Source organism: Prionailurus bengalensis, chromosome X (genome assembly GCF_016509475.1).
Source record: "Prionailurus bengalensis isolate Pbe53 chromosome X, Fcat_Pben_1.1_paternal_pri, whole genome shotgun sequence".
Taxonomy (NCBI): Eukaryota; Metazoa; Chordata; class Mammalia; order Carnivora; family Felidae; genus Prionailurus; species Prionailurus bengalensis.
Window position 1 is genome coordinate 58,418,797 of NC_057361.1, and position 21,020 is coordinate 58,439,816.

The 21,020-nt window shown below is 42.0% G+C and overlaps 1 protein-coding gene across 1 annotated transcript; it reads right to left on the minus strand.

Moving 5' to 3' along the window:
• Window positions 1-248: 248 nt before the first annotated feature.
• On the minus strand, window positions 249-10,445 carry SNX12 (sorting nexin 12). The gene is made up of 4 exons (XM_043571470.1): window positions 10,145-10,445; window positions 3,780-3,875; window positions 2,514-2,638; window positions 249-2,115 (listed from the first exon to the last, which is right to left on the minus strand). Exons 1-4 carry the CDS (start codon window positions 10,307-10,309, stop codon window positions 2,013-2,015), a joined length of 489 nt encoding a protein of 162 aa, XP_043427405.1. The 5' UTR covers window positions 10,310-10,445; the 3' UTR covers window positions 249-2,012.
• Between the last annotated feature and the right edge of the window lie 10,575 nt (window positions 10,446-21,020).

The following is a 21,020-nucleotide window of genomic DNA, read 5'->3' on the forward strand; positions in this document are numbered from 1 at the left end:
CAGGTATTGAGCCCTATGGCTACTTCCTGCAAGAAGACGCATTACCTCGGTGACAAAGTCAATTGGGAGTTGCAAGGATAGGTAAATATCGCTACAGGCAGCTAGGATTCTGGTAGTTGTTTTTTTAATTTAAATGCCAAACTTAACTTATCACCTCAGGATACTGACCATGTTGTATGATTTCTGCACAATACCAAGAATATCCTAGACACTAAAAACTACTACAACTTAAGCAGGAAAACAGAGGCTTGCTTCACAGTGGTTTAATATGAACAGAGTTGAATATGACATTGTCTGACAGAAGAATGAACAGTTTGCTGAATAAAAGCCCCGAGTCAGGATATATACACAGCAGAAATGGGGCCTCAGGCTTTCAGCACTTGTGCACAATGAAAGAATTCTTAAAAAAAAGTCAATAACAGAGGATACAAATCAAAAAGGCAGCAACAACAACAACATTTGGGAGGTGGGAAAGGGAGCACAGCCTCTCTCTAGGGGCTGCTCAGCCCCTGGTACAGGCTCAGCAGCTGGAGAGCTGATCTGTCTCAGGGAACTTCAACATTGAGAAGGACTCCAAATCCCATGTCAAAATCCAATCCTAAACTCTCTGATCAGGGTCTTGTCCAACTCCACAATCCTTTTCCCCAAGACCCCATACAGAGAATTCCGATCCTTCCATGATAGAGAGTCTAAGCAAAGAGTCCCCATTTTTGACATGACACCAGTTAACTTGCTCCCATCCCACCACTGGAGAGAGATATTAGGCCCCAGCAAACAAACCACTATCCTCCAGATAGAAGCCCAGGAAAGCTGCTTCAGACTCTTAAGATTTGGGACATCCATACCCAGCTGCTATTTCTAGCTCAAATTCTGGGAAGACTACTGGAGTTCCATGGGAAACAGGTACAGGCAGTTCAGTAACCCTGTGACCAAGCTGGGGAGGGCAGTGACAACTCTTGCCCCTGAGCCCCATTCAACAGCTCAAAGTGCTTAGGAGAAGTCAGAGACTGTGTGGTTTGTTCATGTGCTTCGGCCTTGTGGCAGCATTAAATGGGATGGTGGGGGTGGGGTGGGGAGGAAGAATGGAAGGAAGAGGGTGGTGATGCCCTTCCCAACCACTGGGAGGTACCTAGAAAATGATCCACTCCCACCCTTTAGGGAGTTACCTGGCAGTGGTGAGTTGTCCCCACCCCTCAAGCCATCAAACCCGCAAAGGTAACCTATAAAGTAGCAAGGGCTTGTGGGGGGGGGGGGTGGAAACTGCTGGCCTGTACTGACTCACCTGCTGATGAGCAAGAACAGGCAGCCAGAGTGGGGAGCCACAAAGGAGAGGGGCTAGACAACAAGAGTTCCCCTACTGCCCTATGGTTTTCTTCTGACTCTGAAGCAGCCATGATGAGGGGCCCAGAAAACCCACACACCTTGCTCCACACAACAGACTGCTTAGACTCAGGAGGATTTACTGCCATGAAAAGCAACAAGGGAGAGAGAAAGGAACAAAAGAAACCGTTGAGAAAACTGGGAGCAGGCCTAGAGAAAACAAGAACTTCTGGGTCTCTACCACCTTCCCCAAAAGAAAAAAGTTCATGCAGGTAGGAAAGGCAGGGTTTTTTCCCTGCTCAGCGTTTCTGGTTAAACCTAAGAGTAAGAAAATCCCCTGGACTTGCAGCATCAGTATGTATCCGAGTGCCCTACCAGCACAAGACCCCCACCCCCATAAGATTAGCCTTCTGGCAAAGGTAAATGCCCAAGGAATTGCCTTCCAGTCCAATCCCCCCACCCGCACCCCAAGCAAAGAGCATCTGCCTGTGGTCTCCCACCTCTTCTCAGAGAAGAGGATCCTAGCAGAGTGCCCACGGTGTAGTCAGGTACCAAGAAACACAATGCCAGACAGTCTATCAGGCCAGGGGATGGGCAGCCAACTTCAGATCAAAGAGACAGAGAGAGAGGCTTAGTGTAAAAATCAATGTCATTTCAGCAGGAAAGTAGAGGGCAAGTGGTGAGAGGGGCTCCTACTGGCGCACCTTCCCAGGGACGTAGTTCCTGTCAATTGCCTCCTCCTGCAGGAACATGTGTAGGCAGCGTTCATTCTGAGCCAGTGGGTGCCCAGCAATTCTATAAAGAGACCAAGATGGTTATCAGTAGTATCTGGGATCAGAGAGAATTCACAGAGCAATGGGGGTGTGGACAGGGGAGAAAGGGCAACATCAGCTCTTCCAGAGGTTCAAGTAAGTAGAGGACAGCAACGAGGCACCACTCCAACCCTGATGTTGTAGGAGAAGGGAGATAGACAGGTGAGGTAGGGAAAAATCCCCAAACACATCCAAGGCCTTTTCAGGCCCTGAGGTACAGGATCAGAATTCTGCTCGAAAGAATGGAGTTTTACTGTCCAGTCAGCTCACCACACAACCGGCAACACATCTTATTACACATCACAAAAGAGGAGACAGACAAAACACAGAAAGACCATGATGGCAAAAGGAGCAAGAGGAGTCCCCAGGAACTTGGCTTACTTGTTAATAAACTGTTCGAGGCCCTGCCTCCTTTCTTCAATGAAGGACTCCTCAAATATCCCTTCATCTCCTCGAAAAGGGAGCTGACGCTTCAAGGCTTTCCCAGGCAGTGGTGGTACTACAATCTGCAGGCAGACACAAAATATCAGCCACATGGGAGAGGATGAAGAGGGAACGAGATGGTGAAGCACTGTATACCTCATTTCTTATTAGACTATTAGCCAGGGTCTATCTTATCCCACAGCTGGCAACTTGTAAGAACTGAGGCCATAAGAACAGTAATGATGGCTTAGGTCAAAAATGAATCCAGGGGCACCTGGGTGGCTCAGTCGGTTAAGCGTCTGACTTCAGGTCAGGTCATGATCTCACCGTTCTGAGTTCGAGCCCCATGTTGGGCTCTGTGCTGATAGCTCAGAGCCTGGAGCCTGTTTTGGATTCTGTCTCTCTCTCTCTCTCCCTCTCTCTCTCTCTTTCTCTGCCTCTCCCCTGCTCATGCTCTGTATCTATCTTAAAAATAAACAAACATAAAAAAATCCAAGTGATTTTATGGAAGGACAGATTTACCACCTCAAAAAAAAAAAAAAAAAAGGAAATAAACTTCAAATATTCCTCACTTTCTTTAACAATCCACTAGTATCCAAGAATTTAGCTAGGTCTTTTCTGACACGATCTACACTTATATTTTTAGTACCTATATAAGTTAAGTTTTATGACTTTACTCACCACTGATTCCAGTAATATTTTTTCTTTTAAAATTTGTCCTGAACTTACCACTTTCAAGTTTCAAAGGGTATCACCCAGATCCAATGTGCTGGGATTTGATAGTGTTCAGCCTCTCCACTGCCTTTAAGATTTTATAGACCACAGGGGCACCTGGGTGGCTCAGTCGGTTAAGAGGCCAACAGTAGCTCAGGTCATGATCTTGCGGTTTGTGAGTTTGGGCCCTGCATCAGGCTCTGTGCTGACAGCTTGGAGCCTGGAGCCTGCTTTGGATTCTGTGTCTCCCTCTCTCTCTGCCCCTCCCTTGCTCTTGCTCTCTCTGTGTTTCTCACAAATAAACGTTAAAATTTTTTTTAGGAAACCAATTTGACAATAAAGTTCATATTAAAAGGTGAAAGATTTAGACGATCTGAAGAGAAACCAGAGTATACTAAATTTCATATTAAAAAAAATTTTTTTTAAATATTTATAGACTAGAATCTTATTCCTTATGAGCCTATGTAGATCTCCTCCTCCAAAGATTCCACCCAGGGAATGGGGTCATACCTTACTATCTCGCTCCAGCTCATTTTTAAGCCACTCAAAGTCACTATAGCGCCGCCGTACACAGGACTCCTTCAGCTTGAAGATAGGTAGGTTTGTCTACAGGGAAGGAAAAATGAGAGAAGAGAGATGGTAACTAACGTTCAGCCTGTAGTGGCCACCTGTCAGAACCATTTAGGTCCCAATGAAGAAATAATTCCTGTGGACCATGCTCCTATAACTCCTTTAAAATACCACCAGGTAAATACCAATCCTTACCACATCCAGCCTTGTCACAGATGGTGACTAGAAGTCATTTGCTGCTTAGAATTTATCCTATAAATAGACTTGAAGTTCGGGCCCCTGGGTGGCTCGGTCGGTTGAGCGTCCAACTTCGGCTCAGGTCATGATCTCACGGTTTGTGAGTTTGAGCCGCGCGTCGGGCTCTGTGCTGATAGCTCAGAGCCTGGAGCCTGCTTTGGATTCTGTGTCTCCCTCTCTCTCTGCCTCTCCCCCACTTGTGCTCTCTCTCAAAAATAAATAAAATGTAAAAACAAATTTTAAATAGACTTGAAGTTGTATGCAAATATGTATATACAAGGGTTTTCACTGTACTTTACTTGTAATAATTATATATGTCCATCAATAGACAATTGGTTAAATAAATTATGCTATGCCTACACAGTAGAATTACTATACAGCTATGAAAAGAATGTGAAATATACATGTGCCAGTATGAAAATATATTAAGCATCAAATCAAGTTACAGAACAGTACATACAGCTTACCCCTATTTGGTTTAAAAAAAGGCTATGTATATTTACCCAAAGAAAATGAAAACACTAATTCTAAAAGATATATGAACCCCTTTGTTTATTGTAGCATTATTTACAACAGCCAAGCAACCCAATATGGAAGCAACCCAAGTGTCCATCAAAAGATGAATGGATGTGGGGCACCTGGGTGGCTCAGTCGGTTAAGCGTCTGACTCTTGATTTCAGCTCAGGTCATGATCTCATGGTTTATGGGTTCAAGCCCTGTGTTGGGCTCTGTGCTCACAGCACAGAGCCTGCTTGGGATTCTCTGTATCCCTCTCTCTCTGCTCCTCCCCCGCTTGCTCTCTCTCTCAAAAATAAATAAATAAACAGAAAAAAAGATGAGGGGTGCCTGGGTGGCTCAGTCAGGTAAGTGTCAGACTCTTGATTTCAGCTCAGGTCACAATATCTCCGTTTGTGAGTTTGAAACCTGCGTTGGGCTCCACAATGACAGTGTAGAGCCTGCTTGGGATTTTCTCTGTCTCCCTCTCTCTGCTCCTCCTCCACTTGTGCGTGCTCTCTCAAAAGAAATAAACTTTAAAAAGAAAATATGGGGGCGCCTGGGTGGCTCCGTCAGTTAAGCATTGGACTCTTGGTTTCAGCTGGGGTCATGATCTCACTATTCGCAGATTCAAGCCCTACACTGTGCTCTGCACTGGCAGCACGGAGCCTGCTTGGGATTCCCTCTCTCTCTCTCTCTCTCTCTTTCTCTCTCTCTGCCCATCCCCTGCTCACACTCTCTCTCTCAAAATAAGTAAATAAACTTTAATAAAATAAAATAAAAATATGAAGGGATAAAGATGTGCTACACACACACACACACACACACAATGGAATATTACTCTGCTAGAAAAAAAGATGAGATCTTGCCATTTGTGACAACATGGATAGACCTAGAGGGTATTAGGCTAAGTGAAATGAGCCAGACAGATAAAGATAAATACTATATGATTTCACTTATATGTATAATCTAAAAAACATGACAAATAAACAAAAGTAGAAGCAGACCCATAAATAAAGAGAATAAACTGTTGGTTGCCAGAGGGGAGGGGGCTAGGGGTATGGGCAAAATGGGTGAACGGGAATGGAGATATTGGCTTCCAGTTATGGAATGAGTAAGGCATGGGAATAAGAACACAGGAAATATAGTTTTATATATATACACACACACACACACACACAATATACAGACCACATATACTTGTGGTAAGCATAGTGTAATGTATAAACTTGTCAAATCACTACGTTGAATACCTGAAACTAATGTACCATGTGTGTCAACTATACTTCAACTTAAAAAGGGATATGTATACGTGTATATATTTGTATTTATGAATAAAATATTTATTCATAACAGTGATTGGTTTTGGAGTATAAGACTAAACAACTGGAATGGGTGGGAGGGTCACATTTTTCACTGAACAATTTGAATTTGTCACATGCATGTATTACATTTTCAATTGAAAAGTTATTTTTTTAATGTTTATTTATTTTGAGAGAGAGTGCACGTGAGCGGGGGAAGGGCAGAGAGAGGGGGTGAGAGAGAATCCCAAGCAGGCTCCATGCTGTCAGCGCAGAGCCCTACATGGGGCTCAAACTCATGAACTGTGAGTGAGATAATGACCTGAGCTAAAATCAAGAGTCAAACACCTAACCAACTGAGTCACCCAGGTGTCCCCAAAAGTGAATTTAAGTTCCCTGTAAAAGAATAAGAGAAAAGCACCTCCAAGGTATGATTTCCTCAAATCATACCCATTCCTCAAATTTCCTCAAATTGTCCCCATTCTACAAGTCCGAGCTCAAGTCCCATTTCATCCAGGAAATCTTCCTGAACACACCAGCTTAATTTACTGGTCTCCCTCTCCTCTGAACTCCTATGACATTTATACTTTAGTAGTGTCTGACACATTATTGTTTTATGCATCGTGTTAGTCTTGCTACTTAACTAAACTATAATTTCATTGAAATCAGAAGCTGTCACTACTTCTGCATCTCCCTAAATGCAGACTATGCAAGTTACTCAGTAAATACTCAACTGATTAATAGAAGCCCTAGGTATGTTTACCTTCTCCCTGTCTAGAAAGTACGGCAGAAATAGCAATTACATTAAGTTGGGTTACCATATCTTGCTCCCTCATATAGATCAGCTTATTCCCACATATTAATCATTGATAATTTTCCCAAGGCTCTAATGGCAACATGAACTACCAACAAACAAAAAGCCCTGATCCTCACTCCTGTCTACAAGTTCTAAATATAAATGGCCAACCACATGTATTAAAGTTGACTGTATTTTCCACCAGCCAACTCGTATCAGCAGATGGAAATAAAAGGAACTAGTTTCTCTCCTGAACTATGACCTGAGCCTCCACAACTGCCTCAGGGCAGGAAAAGAACATCTCCCAGTTATGCTAGAGCTTCACACAGTCCTCACTACCTCATGCTTTGTAGTCCTCATGTCTGGAAACTGTCTTTCCAGGATCCAGTTCTAGGTATAGGTCATCAAAAGCTAAATAACTAGCCAACTTACACTAGTTACAACTCCACCTATGATCAAGGTCCAAGGAATGTCAATGAGTTGAAGGAGAGTGAGATACAGGTAAAGCAATGTTTTATTACAACCTATTCTTTAGGAGAATAAATGAAAAAACTGGAAACAATGGTTTCTTTGGAAAAGGGAACCTCTAGAGGGCAGAGGGTGGAAGACTTAGTTTTTACAGTACATCTTTTTTGTATCTTTTGAATTTTGTACCATGTGCATATTTTAACCATTTAAAAGAAAACATTATAAAGAAAATACTCAGAACCCTGCAAGAAATCTGTATGAGTATCAAATAATCACATTGTACACCTTAAACTTACACAATGTTATATGTCAATAACATCTCAACAAAGATGGGGAGAAAAATAATACTGCAAGAAAAAAAGAAGTGCTTTGGTATCATGTAATTCTAGGTTTCCACCAGAATTCATTACAAATACTGTGATCCCCAAAGAGTAGAACCTTAACAAGTAGGCTTTTACAGAAGCTAACAGAACAAAGGGGGGAAAATGCTGAGTAGCTGCTTCCAAGGCATAGTGAAACCATCCACTGCCATTTTGTGGACTTCTTCCTTTGGCTCACAAAACTCCTATTCTTTCCCTACCCCCACAGGATGGTGACAATAATGACCTCTCATCTTCACACCTAGCCATGTAGGGAAGGGGCCACTATGTACTAAGATAGTCTCCCAGCTCCAACCTACAAATCATTTGAGGAAGCCAGGATTGTGTAGTACAGGATATACAGAGTCGTTGGCTCTGATCAACACAAAGTCAAGGGAAAGGAGAGACAGAAACAAAATTCAAGTCCACAGGACAACTGACATTTGAAAAGTTCCATACACATTATATGAAGTCACCAGGATACCTCTCCAGATTCCTAATTTCTTGGAAGGGTGGGAGGGGGGAATTCTTTCCTGAGCAAAATAAGAGAACACCTTCAGAAATATTTAGTTATTATATAAAGAAGAAAGTCAGTGCCATCTGCTTCTACCATACACAATGTTTAATTCCCAAAGCCCAGTCTCTTGAGTCTCATACTCCCTAAAATGCCTACCATGATCAATCACCTAATATAGCAACTAAAAACTAAATGAATTTACCAACTTCTCCCCTACACAGAGTTAAATTAAAATATTAAGTCTAGATAGCCAAATTAATATAAACAATACAAATTAAAATTCACACAACTAGGAACTGCCATCAAACCTATCATCACCGTACAATTAGAAATTGTGAAAAGGATAGATGGAAAGCTTGGTGGGTAAAAAAATATTGTGCACTAAAGTTTTGCAACTAAGCATTGCCAAAGAGACTGAAGTGTAATGCAAAGAGTATGATGGGCTTTGGAGTCAGTCAGATCTGGGTTCAAATATCAGCCCTGTCACTTACTAGCTATGTGTACTTGGGCAAGTTACTTAAACTGCATTCCTCCTCAGTTTCCTATCTGTAAAATGTCATTTTTGCAAGGATTTAGAAACTGAACCCTAGTTCGGTGCCTGGCACATAGTAGGCACTGGATGAACAGTCTCTGTTGTTATTAGAATGCCTTAAGAAGAGAGCTGTTTCATTCATAATCCCTAAGGCTCTTGGGTAATGGATGGAGATGTTGTCTCCAAAACCCCACAGCAGAGAATCCTCACACTGAACAAGTTATGCCCAAGCTTCCTCAGGTAACTAAGTTCTCTATCACTAACAGTTCCAGACTTTTGATCATATTTTGAGGGATCTAACTTCCATTCTTCTCCAAAGAGTTGATTTCAGGTAGTTCTTATATAGATGAGTTTTTCTCAATTTTTGCTTCGATTTTCTTTCTTCAGTTTGGACTTTGTGAAACTTGGAATTTGGACACCATTTCTCAATTAAATTTCAAAGCCCATGTAGGAGACACACTCTCTCATTCAATTCATTCAGTCAAAAATGAAAGCACATACACTCTTTTATAGGTCTTCAAATGCTGTTTGAGCAGCATGCTGTCCATAGAGAATATTCTGGCCCTCTAGTCTGAGAAAAAAAAAAACATAAGGAAAATTAGAAAATGGGCCTCTAACTTTTCTTCCTGTAACCACTTCAACTGGGCTAAAGAACGTGCAAACCACTACTTTATCTGCACATTCCATCCTTGTAATGTGGACTAAGAACTAGAGAATAAAGTCCTCTGTAGTGCACATTGGAAGAAGCCACTCCTGGGCAGTCCCGAAATGTCATGCGTTAAAGTAACCGCAGACAACAGTCTTAATCCAAAAAGTTAATCTAGAACAGAAAGGGCAAATGGCCATTTGTATACAGAAAGCCCAAATGGGAGCCAATACTGAAATACTGGCTACTTCAAATCTAAAGGATCAGCACAGGATGCTTTGAGTACCGACTGACAATCCACCAATCCCAGGGCAAGGCCAGATTTCACCATAAGACACAGCATGTGATACCTGAGAAAACTTAAGCAGAAAACATTTCTCTCCTTCATATGCTAATTCCACACAAGTCTGGGAAGCACTCGGTGTCAGGGAGACTCCCTTTCTTATTTCTGCTCTACCAAGCCCACTCTCTCCCTTTCCTGGGGTCTATCTTCCCTTCAATGCAGGCTTTGCTTAACTCCATCATCCCAGGGAGACTTCATGAGGAAGAAATCGGGGCTTCCTGTCCTCCCTCTTCGTATTGACTTCCCACAACACAGTTTAGTTATGGGACCCAGCGATATATCGCCTTGTCTTTCCATTCCCCAGCCCTCTGTCACTCTTCCTTCCCTTCTTCTGTCGCTGCACTCAGGGTTCCTATTTCCTTGAATTCCCCACTCTAATCTTCCCCATCCTCCCCACCCTATCCAGCCAGGCTTCACTTCTTGCTCATAGGTACTTATTTTCCCTCACCCCAGTCCGATGTCCCCCTCTGGACTTTTCTGTATCCTAGGGCCACAACCGAGTCTGGAGACCTCTGCCCCCAACCCCCAAATGACCCCTTCGAGCGCCTTCTGGCAGCCCCCGCCCAGCCGCCTGGTCCTCCCTCAGCTGTCTCCCTCACCCCGTGACTCACCCGCATGCGAACCTCATAGGTGGTGAAGCGCGCGCGGCCCACGCCCACCGTCTGTGGATTAAAGATGTCGATCTCGAGGAAGTTACTTGGCGGCCCATAAGCGTCGGTCAGGTCCTGCGGCTTCGAGTTAAGGCGCCGAGTGTCAGCCACTGCCGTGTCCGACATCTTTCCGAAGGAGAGACTGGGACCGGGGAAGGGGGTGGGGGACAGAGGCGGGAGGCAGGAGCGCGCACAGCCCCTCCCGCTTGCAAAATAACCAGCCAACCCACAGACAGCGGCGCCGCGCACGCGCGCCCACGCACGCACGCACGCACGCACGCGCACGCTGCCTTGGCCCCGGGCCCGGCACCCTGAATAGCGGCCACGCTGAGGGCTGTGAGTCCTGTACTTCGGAGGCCTCATTCAGGCTTCCGGGTGGTGTTTGTGGCCGCCCCGGAACCGGCATCTCGGACACGCAGCGCCCGATGTCCTGGGAAGCATTAGAGGCGGGATCCGCCAATCGCTGCTCCTCAACCCAAGAAATTGTCTTCTACCCAGTATCTATCGGCAGCGGGCACTGCCCCGCAAACGGGGACCTTGCAGTGATAGGCCGAAGCCCCGTGACCTGAATAAGTCAGGGTTTTGCGTGAAAATAGAAGGGTGTTCTCCAGAGGGAGGGGTTCCAACCATAATACTAAGAACTTAGAACGCAGCCCTGCCACTTGTGCCACTGATCATTTCAATTCATTCCACCCGCAACCGAGCACTCTGCACAATGGTGCCAGGGAAGCAGCGGGGATGGGGTAAATATGATTGCTCATTCTCCCTTTCCAGGAAAATCGGGGCATAGCTTCATCCTCCACTTGTTACCACAGAAAGCTTAAGCCCAGATGTACTCAGATATATTTCTCAGCATATTGAAGGGATTTATTTCATATGTTCTGTCTCTACTCTGCAGAACACCATACTTGGCACTGCTCTGAGGTTGCTTGCAGCCCATTATGGAGAAAGAGTACGTATCTAAATGAGAAAATATCCATAGACATATTGATATTTTTTAGACATATTGATATTTATATGATTAATTTATACATGGCGCACATGAAGGTGTGGTGCCCCACATTAACAGTGGTGATTTTAGGTCATCCTTTCTCCTCCCTGCACCTGCCTCTTCTGATTTTTCCTGTACCACTGATGCCTGAAATCCTTTCAACAGAGTACAAGGCCCAAATTTTCACAGTTATTTAATTCAATTTAACCGATATCTACTAAGCAACTACTTATGTGCTAGGCAACATGCTAAATACTAAAGTTGAATAAGAGCGACCCAGCCCTCAAAGAGTTAACATTCTAGAAAGGGAGACAAGAAAATAAAACTAATGACAAATACAAAATAAGTGAATGTTTAAAGCAGCACATGGGACATGAATAATTGGAGGAATTAGGGGAGGCTTCCTGGAGGAGGAAACATCTGAGTTTGACAGACATGAAAAGACATAAAGGACAAATAGGAGTGGAAATGGGGAAAGGCAATTTCTCGCAGAGGGAATAGCATGTGCAAAGTCATCCCAATAAGAAACAGCATGTTTTTAGGCAATTGTGACTAATTCATATCCTGTAAAGAAAGTGCTTAGAGAGGTAGGCCGGCTGGGGACAGGCAATGAGGGTGCTCCTTCTTTATGAAGCAAAGGATCTCTGGCTTTACAAAGTAAGTGGTAGGGAGCCACTGAAGGATTTTCAACAGGAAAAAAAGACATGGTCATATTTGTGTTTAAGAAGGATTATTTTTCAGGCAACATGGAAGATGAATTGAATGAGACTAATGATGAGAGTATTGATAAGACTTGGAATCAGTTGGTCGTGGTGGGAATGGAGAAAAGGAAACAGGACTGAGAGTGAGGAAATAGGTAAAACTTGTACCTGATGAAATATGGTGGTAGTATAGTATGGGGCTTAAGTGTGTGAGCTATGGACTTAAACTGCCTGGGTTTAAATCCCTGCTTCCTAGCTGTATAGCCTTGAGCAAGTTATCCAGTTTTCCTCAACTGTGAAATGGAAATGATAAGACTAAAAGCCACCTCTGGGGCTTTCGTGAGAATTAAATGAAACAAAATATGTGTGAATGGTGAGTGTTCAGTAACTATTAGCTATTATTACTATTTGCAAGGAGAGGAAGAAATTGAAAATGACTCCTAGGTTTCTGATTTAGGTAATGAGATGGATGCTGGCACCACCAATCAAAATTGGAATTACAGAAAGAAGAGTAAGTGTGGGAAGGAAGACCATGAGTTCAGTCTAGAAAAGTCTGGGATGTCTATAGGACACCTGGGTGGAGATGTCCAGCTAGAAATACTGGCCTGGAACTGGAGGGTGTGATCAGGGTTAGAGATAGAGATTTGGGAGTTATTAGCATACAGTGCAGAAAGAAAAATGTGAAGAGGCAAGGACAAAAGATTTAAAAATCAGTGAAAGCAGGCAATGTTGATGAGAGTATAAAATCTGTGCAATTTTTCTGGGAGGCAAATTGGCAGTATTTATTAAAAAAAAAACTTGCCATCAAGAAACTTGTAGTACTGGTTGTCTCTGGAGAACAGAAGTCAGGGATGGCAGGGAGACTTGTTTTTTCGTTTTCATTGCATTTATGTTTAAGCAATTTTGTATTAAAAAAACTTTTTTTAAGTTTTATTTATTTTGAAAGAGAGACAGCACGAGTGGGGGAAGGGCAGAGAGAGAGGGAGAGAGAGAATCTCAAGCAGGCTGCAAGCTGCCAGCACAGAGCCCGATGTGGGGCTCGAACCCACGAAGCCGTGAGATCATGACCTGAGCCAAAACCCAGAGTCAGATGCCTAACTGACTGAGCTACCCAGGTGCCCCTGTATTTTAAAAATGGGGGGGGGGTGCCTGGGTGGCTCAGTTGGTTAAGCGTCCAGCTCTTGATCTCAGCTCAGGTCATAATCTTGCAGTTTGTGAGTTTGAGCCCCACATCTGGTTCTGCACTGATGGCATGGAGCCTGCTTGGGATTCTGTTTCTTCTTCTTTCTGCCCCTCCCCTGCTTGTGCTCTGTCTCTCAAAATAAATAAATAAATAAACTTAAAAAAATTTTTTTAAGTTTTAATGTTATTTACTGAAACTGTTGACTAGAAATTTCACTTCCAATAATTTATCCTGAGAAAATAATCAGGCACACAAAGATACAAGTACACAGAGCTTGTCTCTAAGAGTAAAGAATTATTCATTTTATGCAATGAAATATTTTTGTAGCCATTTTTTCCCCTAACTTGCAAATTTGTTTATATGGCAAGTCTCACATAGTAGTGGGTCCTACATTTTGCAGACTTCATATCTCAGTCACTTCCATCATAAAACAGTCTTTTGTGTAAATGGCCAAATTCAGTGTTCTCTTTTATATCCACTTATAATTTCTCTTTTTAAGTTTTTATTTATTTATTTAAGTAATCTCTACACCCAACATGGGGCTCAAACTCACGACCTGAAGATCAAGAGTCGCATGCTCTTCTGACTGAGCCAGTCAAGCCCTCTTTTGTATCCATTTAAAACAATGTTCTATACTCATTGAGGTGGAATGATGCCCACAAAAAAACAAAAAGAAAAAACCTGGTAGAACATATAGTAATGTGATGCCATTTGTATTACTGGATAGGATATATATACCAATTTTTAACAACTGGAAGGATATAAGCCAAAATGTTAATAGTGGTTACTTCTGTGTGGTGAGGTTTCCGTTGGAATTTTTCCGTTGGAATGTTTATAATTTTCTAAAAGGTTTTATTTTTACGTAATGAACATGTATTTCTTTTTTAATCAGAAAAAATTTTTCCATTTGGGAAACATATTAAAGGATAGGCACGAGAAGAGAAGCTTGTGAAGGAGACCGGGAAGGAATAAGTTGTCCAAGAGGTAGAAAGAGAACCAAGAGACAATAGTGATCCGAGCGGGAGGGATAAGAAATTTTCCAAAAGGAGCAAGTGAGTAGTTAACAGTGTTTAACACAGTGCAACTGTCAAATAATATAAGGCCTGGGAGCTGTCCACTAAATTTGACAATTGCTTAAATGAGAGCGGTTTCAGTGGAGCATGGGAGGTAGAACCCAGACTGCAGTGGACTGAGAATCCTATCAGAGATGGAGAAGTGGAAACATTTATTAGAGACTGTTCTTTTGAGAGGCTTGCCTAAGAAAGAAAGGTAGTAGCTAGAGGGCAATGCTTTGTCAAAAAAGGGTTTGTTTGTTTGTTTGTCTGTTTGTTTAAAGGGAGGAGAGACTTGACCGTTTAAAAGCGGAGGTGGGGGGGAGGGATGTCAGTGAAAGTGGGAAGTTGAATATACAGGTAAGTGAAGGGATAAGGCTTAAAATCAAATAGCCCTAGGAGAATTGTGCAAGTTAAATTCATAATGAGGTGTAAATACACGCTCTTTTTTTTTTTAAGAGAAAGATTTGATGGGGAGGGAGAGCAGAGTAGAGGGTACTGGGCTAATTAAATCCTTTGCAGTAACAACAGATAACAGCTGTTACCAGCTGGCTTACCAGGGCCCGTGCGCACACACATAATTTTTTGCTTTTCATGAGAGGCACAGAGCTTCACAGTTACCAAGTGATGTTGAACAAGGCACAGTTATCCTGTGTACTTCAATTATCACACCAAGAAAAAAATAGCCCAGTCAAATCTCTTGGCAAACAGGTGACATCAAAACTCAATGGTCACATTGGGTTTCCTTGATCACACTCATTCTTTGCTAGAAGGAGTCCAGAGTGGGGAAAAAAACCCCACAAAAGACAGAGATGTCGGACCCTTGAATTTGAAGGAATCTCACCCTCCTGCCCATAAAGAATACTGCACCTTAATCAAACACCTATCAGGGTGCTTGGGTGGCTCAGTCGGTTAAGCATCCAACTCTTGGTTTTGTCTCAGGTCATGATCTCACAGTTCGTGGGATTGATCCCTGCCTCGGGCACTGGGCTGGTAGTGCAGAGCCTGCTTGGGATTCTCTCTCTCCCCCTCTCCCCACTGTCTCTCTCTCAAAATAAATAAATAGGCATTAAAAAAAAACCTATCCATCTTCCTGCTCTTCAATTTTTCCAAAAGGAGATTGCACAATCTCCAACTCAGTGTTATGCAATCATACTGACAAGAAGTTCTTTCTAGTCTGTATTCAGGCTGTCCTGAGGAAATGGCAAACCAAAAGTCCCCATAATTTGGGGTGTTTGTGTTCCTGGGAGTACGAGTCTGGAACTGCAAGGAGGGAATAGGGAGAAGGTCTGAGTGTAAAAGAGGTCAGTGAGGAAAACTGGAGAGCAGCACTTATAACATACAATCTCTACTCCAGGGAATGTGGATCCAGAGTTTAGCTGCCTTTCTATAGAGCCCTGCTCTCTTTCCACACACACACACCTATCTAGCTGCCTACTACTATTATTGACTTCTCCCCTTCCTGAAGTTCATTTAACCCTAATTTCAACTGGCACCTCCCCAGGGATAAGTCTGTATTTTAAATCCCTTCTGAAAGTTGTCAGTTCCCTCTCTGTGTTGATGAAGTGTCCTTTAAATACCCAACTTGTCTACTTAAGTTGGTTTTGTATTTATTTTACTAAAATCTCTCTGGCCTAGGGTTGAGAGCAATTTGGGGAAAAGTGATGTGGCCTAAGTGTGTGAGCATCTATGCAGGTTTGTCAAGGGTGGGTTGCCAAAGACCTAACTCTTTAGCTGACATGAGTCTGTCTGTCCTGCAGCTTCTGTATAGATGTTTGTTAATTATATAATGAATTATCCAGCAACAATGAGACCTGAAAAGGTAATAATGTTTCAGTTAGTCAGCTTTCTTTCCTTAATAAAAGCTAACATTGGGACGCCTGGGTGGCTCAGTTGATTGAGTGTCTGACTTTGGCTAATGTCATGGTTCATAGGTTCAAGCCCCGTGTTTGGCTCTATGCTGAGAGCTCAGAACCTGGAGCTTGCTTCAGATTCTATGTCTCCCTCTCTGTCTGCCCCTCTCCTGCTAGCGCTCTGTGTGTTTCTCTCTCAAAGATAAATATTTTTTAATTAAAAAAATAAAAACTAACATTGAACACTTACTATGTGCCAAACACTCTTTTAAATACTTTATATATTTTAACTCTGTTAATCCTCAAAACAAGCATATGACATGTGGGCTATTTTTATATCTGCATTTTATTGGTGATGCATGGACAGATTAAGCAACTTGTTCAAAATCACACAGCTAATAAGTGGTAAAGTCAGGATTTGAACCCAGGCAGTCTGGTTTTGGAGCTTAGGTTTTTAAACTGCCTCTCAAAGAAGATTCTTTTAGCCCTGTATGTCACCATAAAGGGAATAATATGAAAAAAATAGAAAAGGAAAAAAGGAGAGAAAGAATACAAGTGTATATAGTGGGAAGGGGTAGAATGTTACTAACAAATGCTCAGTAACATTCTGGTATAAGCTGCCTACTCTTGCCTACATGTTGTTCTTTATCTGTTTGGTCTTTTGCCGGAAACATTTTGTGTTGAATTCTATTTTCTTAATAACTATGGGAACTTCAAACCTATTTAATTTCTGCCCATCCTTCAAAGCCAAGTGCTGATCCCACCTCCTCCATAAAGCCTCCATATCCGTCCAGTCTACAATAAATTTTAAAATTTTTACAGACTTCTTGTCTGTAATGTTCATTTGGCTCTGACTCGCATTCTTTCTTTTTTTTAAGTAGGCTCCACGCCCAATGTGGGGCTTGAACTCACAACCCTGAGATTAAGAGTCTCATGCTCCACCAGCTGAGGCAGCCAGGCGCCCATCTGACTCACATTCTTTTTTTTTAAGTTTATTTATTTAGAGAGAGATAGAGAAAAAAATGTGCGCTTGAGCACAGGAGGGGCAGAGAGAGAGAGAGAGAGGAAGAGAGAGAATCCCAAGCAGTCTCCATCCAGATGCAGAGCTTGATGTCACGAACCCATGAGATCCTGACCTGAGCCAAAATCAAGAGTCAGAAGCTTAACCAACTGAGCCATCCAGGCACCCCTGACTTGCATTCTTAATTAAGCTTGTGTGCCTTTATGTCTCATCTTACCAACCATACTGTAAACTCTTCAAGGGAAGAGACTAAAACTTCTATTTCTCTTGCATCTTGTGTCCCCCATAATGCCTAGCACGGTGTCTTGCAAATAATAGACAGTAAATATTTGTTGGTTGACTGAGTGATTGAAAAATGTCAGAGTCTGTATCAAATCTTGGTTAACCCGTGCATCATTTAATAAAGAACTATGCACTTAATGTGTACTTACTAAACATTAATAATGATTACAAAATCATTCAAAAAGTCTTCATGGGGTTTCTACAGTGTGTAGAGAATGGTGCTGTGAGGACAGAAATGAAATAGAAGAATACAGCTTCTACCTTTGAAGAGCTTAGATTAGTCTTCTCTTACTAACTCAATGCATACTATCTCCTTTCTCTGAATTCCTGCTGCGTTTGAAGTCAGGACTAGTGATTACTCAGTTGTTATCTCCCCCAAATTGGTTGTGAGCTCCTCAAAGGAAATGTATAGCACTGTGCTGGGAACATAATAGAATCATAGAATTGGAAGAGACATTAGAGCTTTCCCTATTGTCAAACTTCCCACCCAGCACAAGAGTCCCTTTTTCAACAGCCCTGATCCAGCTCTTATTTAATTATATGCTTCCAGTATCAGGAATTAACCAAAATAGGAAACATAGGAGGAAGAGTAGGTTCAGGGGCTAGATAATGAGTTGGATTTTTGACTACGTGCAGTTTAATGTGATTGTTAGGCAACAAGGTGGAGACAAACAGCTTAAATTCAGGTCTCAATCTCAGGAGAGAGGTCAGGGCTGAAGATAGAGATTTAGGAGTCTTGGCATGCATGTATGTTGTAGTTGAAACACTAAGATTGAGTAAGACTGCCAAGGACAAGAAAAGAAAGGCATCAAGGACAAAGTCTTTGAGAATTCCTCTACCTGGAAAATGAGAGGAGAAATCAATGAGGAGGAAGATCTGGAAGACAAAAAAGAGAGTTGTAAGGAGAGGCTGGTCACCAGAGTCAATGGAGAATGGAGCAATAAAGTTACAGTTCTAAGACTGAGATAAATTTATTTGATCTGGTGATTAAGAAGACAGACCTTTGGCAACCTTAAAGAGAGCAGTCTCAGTGAAGTAGGCTCTATTTTTACTTACTCTTGTTACCCCTAATGCCTGGCACAATGCCTGACTTAATGTATATTTGTTGCATAGCTGAATGAATAGATGGATGAATTGTAGTTCCTGCCCAAAACAGGAGGTGATGGGAAAAACAAGTTACCCCTTTTTCCTCTGAAGAGAGTATGAGTGATAATTTAGAGAAACGTTAAGGTGAAAAACAGAGAAGTTGAAGGCTATAATTTTCCCCCCAAAATATGAAGTAAGCTCATCTGAGAATCTCTCACAGATTCCATTCTCAGTTTGATTGAGTAAACTCTCAATAGATAGCAACTATAAACTCTGAATCACACACACACACACACACACACACACACACCTGAAAGTTCCAGACAGTGAACAAAAAGCAGGCAGATATTGAAGGGGGCTTAGAACAAGGGAACAGCATAGAACAAGTTTCCCATTTTTATGGCTTTAGCCTGAGGGCAGACAGCAGTCATCATCCACACCACCAGAACTACATCAGGAAACCCTCATCTGTCTAACCTGAAGAACAAGAGGACAGGGCCTGGGGCAACCACAGTTTCTAGAAAGTGAGGGAATATTTCAGAAACAGATCTGAGAAAAGGGCCTTACATTATCTGTATGAAATCTTTCAAGACTTATCCTGAACCACACATGCATTGATAGGGCAGACTCAAAGCAGCTTCAATCTAAGACAAACAAAACAGATTTGAGCTGCCACCTGTGACAGGCAAGGCAGAGTTTTCAGTTACAATTTAACTAAGCTAATTGTCTGCTGAAACAAATCCACACTCTTCAGAGGAATATAACAGAATCAAGTCTCCACAATAGAACATTCACAAGGTCTTGGAAACCCTCTAAAATTATTCAAATATAAAGAATCAGGGAAATGTGACCCATTCTCAAAGGAAAAAACAACTGATGGAAGCTAACCCTGAGATGATGACCCTTGAAGAGAGAAAAATATCCCGGCAATGAATGAAAAGATAGGAAACCTCAGCAGAAAAATAGAAAATATAAAAAAGAACTAAAAGGAAATTCTAGAATTGAAAAACACAATATATGAAATAAAAAATTAACTAGATGGACTTAAAAGCAGGTTTAAGTAACAGAGGAAGGAGTCAATGAGCTTTCAGATATAGTAATAGAAAGTAACCTGAAGACAAGAGGATTGAAAAAAGTGCACGGAGTCTTGCAGACCTGTGGGACAGCACAAGAAGTCTAAAATATGTGTTATTGGAGTCCCTGAAGAAGGGGAAAAAGAAAATGGGTCAGAACCATTATTGGAATAAATAATGATTGAACGCTTCTCAAATTTGGCAAAAAAAAAAAAAAAAGTTTACAGATTCAAGCTCAGCAGAGCCCAAACAGGATAAATATGGAGAAAACTGCACCTATGTGTAACATAGTCAAACTCCTGATAACCAAAGATCAAGAGAAAATCTTGAAAGCAATGAGAGGAAAAAAATGCATTACATATAATGATCCAAATAGCAATGGACTTCTCAGAAATTATGGATACTAGAAGACAGCAGAAAAACATCTATAAATTGCTGGGGGGGGAAATCACTGTCAACCAGAATTCTATGTTCAGCAAAAATATTCTTCAAGAACAAAAGCAAAATAAAGACAGTTTCAGGTAAAAGAGAGTCTCTCTCATGCTTATAAGTCTTTTTTAAATTTTTAAAAATTTTTAATTTATTTTTGAGACAGAGAAAGGCAGAACATGAACAGGGGAGGGTCAGAGAGAGGGAGACACAGAATCTGAAGCAGGCTCCAAGCTGTCAGCACAGAGCCCGATGCAGGGCTTGAACTCACAAACCATGAGATCATGATCTGAGCTGAAGTCAGATGCTCAACCGACTGAGCCACTCAGGCACCCCAAATGCTTGTAAGTCTTTAGTCTTGCTGTTCACTCTGTCTGGAACAGTCTCTGCCCCACTCCCCTCCCTATCTTCAGCCTGCCTCATAGAATCCATCCTGATCCTCCAAGGCCAAATTAGATGCACTTCTTTTATTTTTTAAATGTTTATTTATATATTTTGAGAGAAAGAGCATGTGAGCAGAGGATGGGCAGAGAGGGAGACAGAGAATCCAAGCAGGCCCTGCTCTGTCAGCACAGAGCCTGATGTGGGACTCCATCTCATCAGCCGTGAGATCATGACCTGAATCAGAATCAAGAGTAAGACACTTAACCAACTGAGCCACCCAGGCGACCCAGATGCCCGTCTTTTATACACCTAGCCCCTCATATTTTCCCGGTCTTAGTATTTATCCTGCTGTATGTAATTGCTTGTTTAATTGCCTGTGAAATCCACTAGACTATATGCTCCATGAGGGCAAGCATTTTTTCTTATTGGTGTATTTACAGTCCCTGGCATGTAATAGGCACTCAATTAATATTTATTGAATAAAGGGGGGAAAAAAAATCTGATTCCACACCATGCTGTCATCATGAAAAGTAGCATGAAGGTCCTTAAAGGTCCTGACACTACTATAAGATTCACTATTACTATACTGTCTTAAACTTTATGGAGAAATATACTGTTCTCCGAAAAACTGCAGCTTTGATTGAACTATCATTATCCTATGATTACATGGGCAGTTACTGTTTGGGGGCAATCTATATGTACTTAACTTAGATCCTTGGCAATTAATGCTTGTGAAAATCCTCATTTTATAACGTTTATTTATTTTTGAGACAGAGACAGAG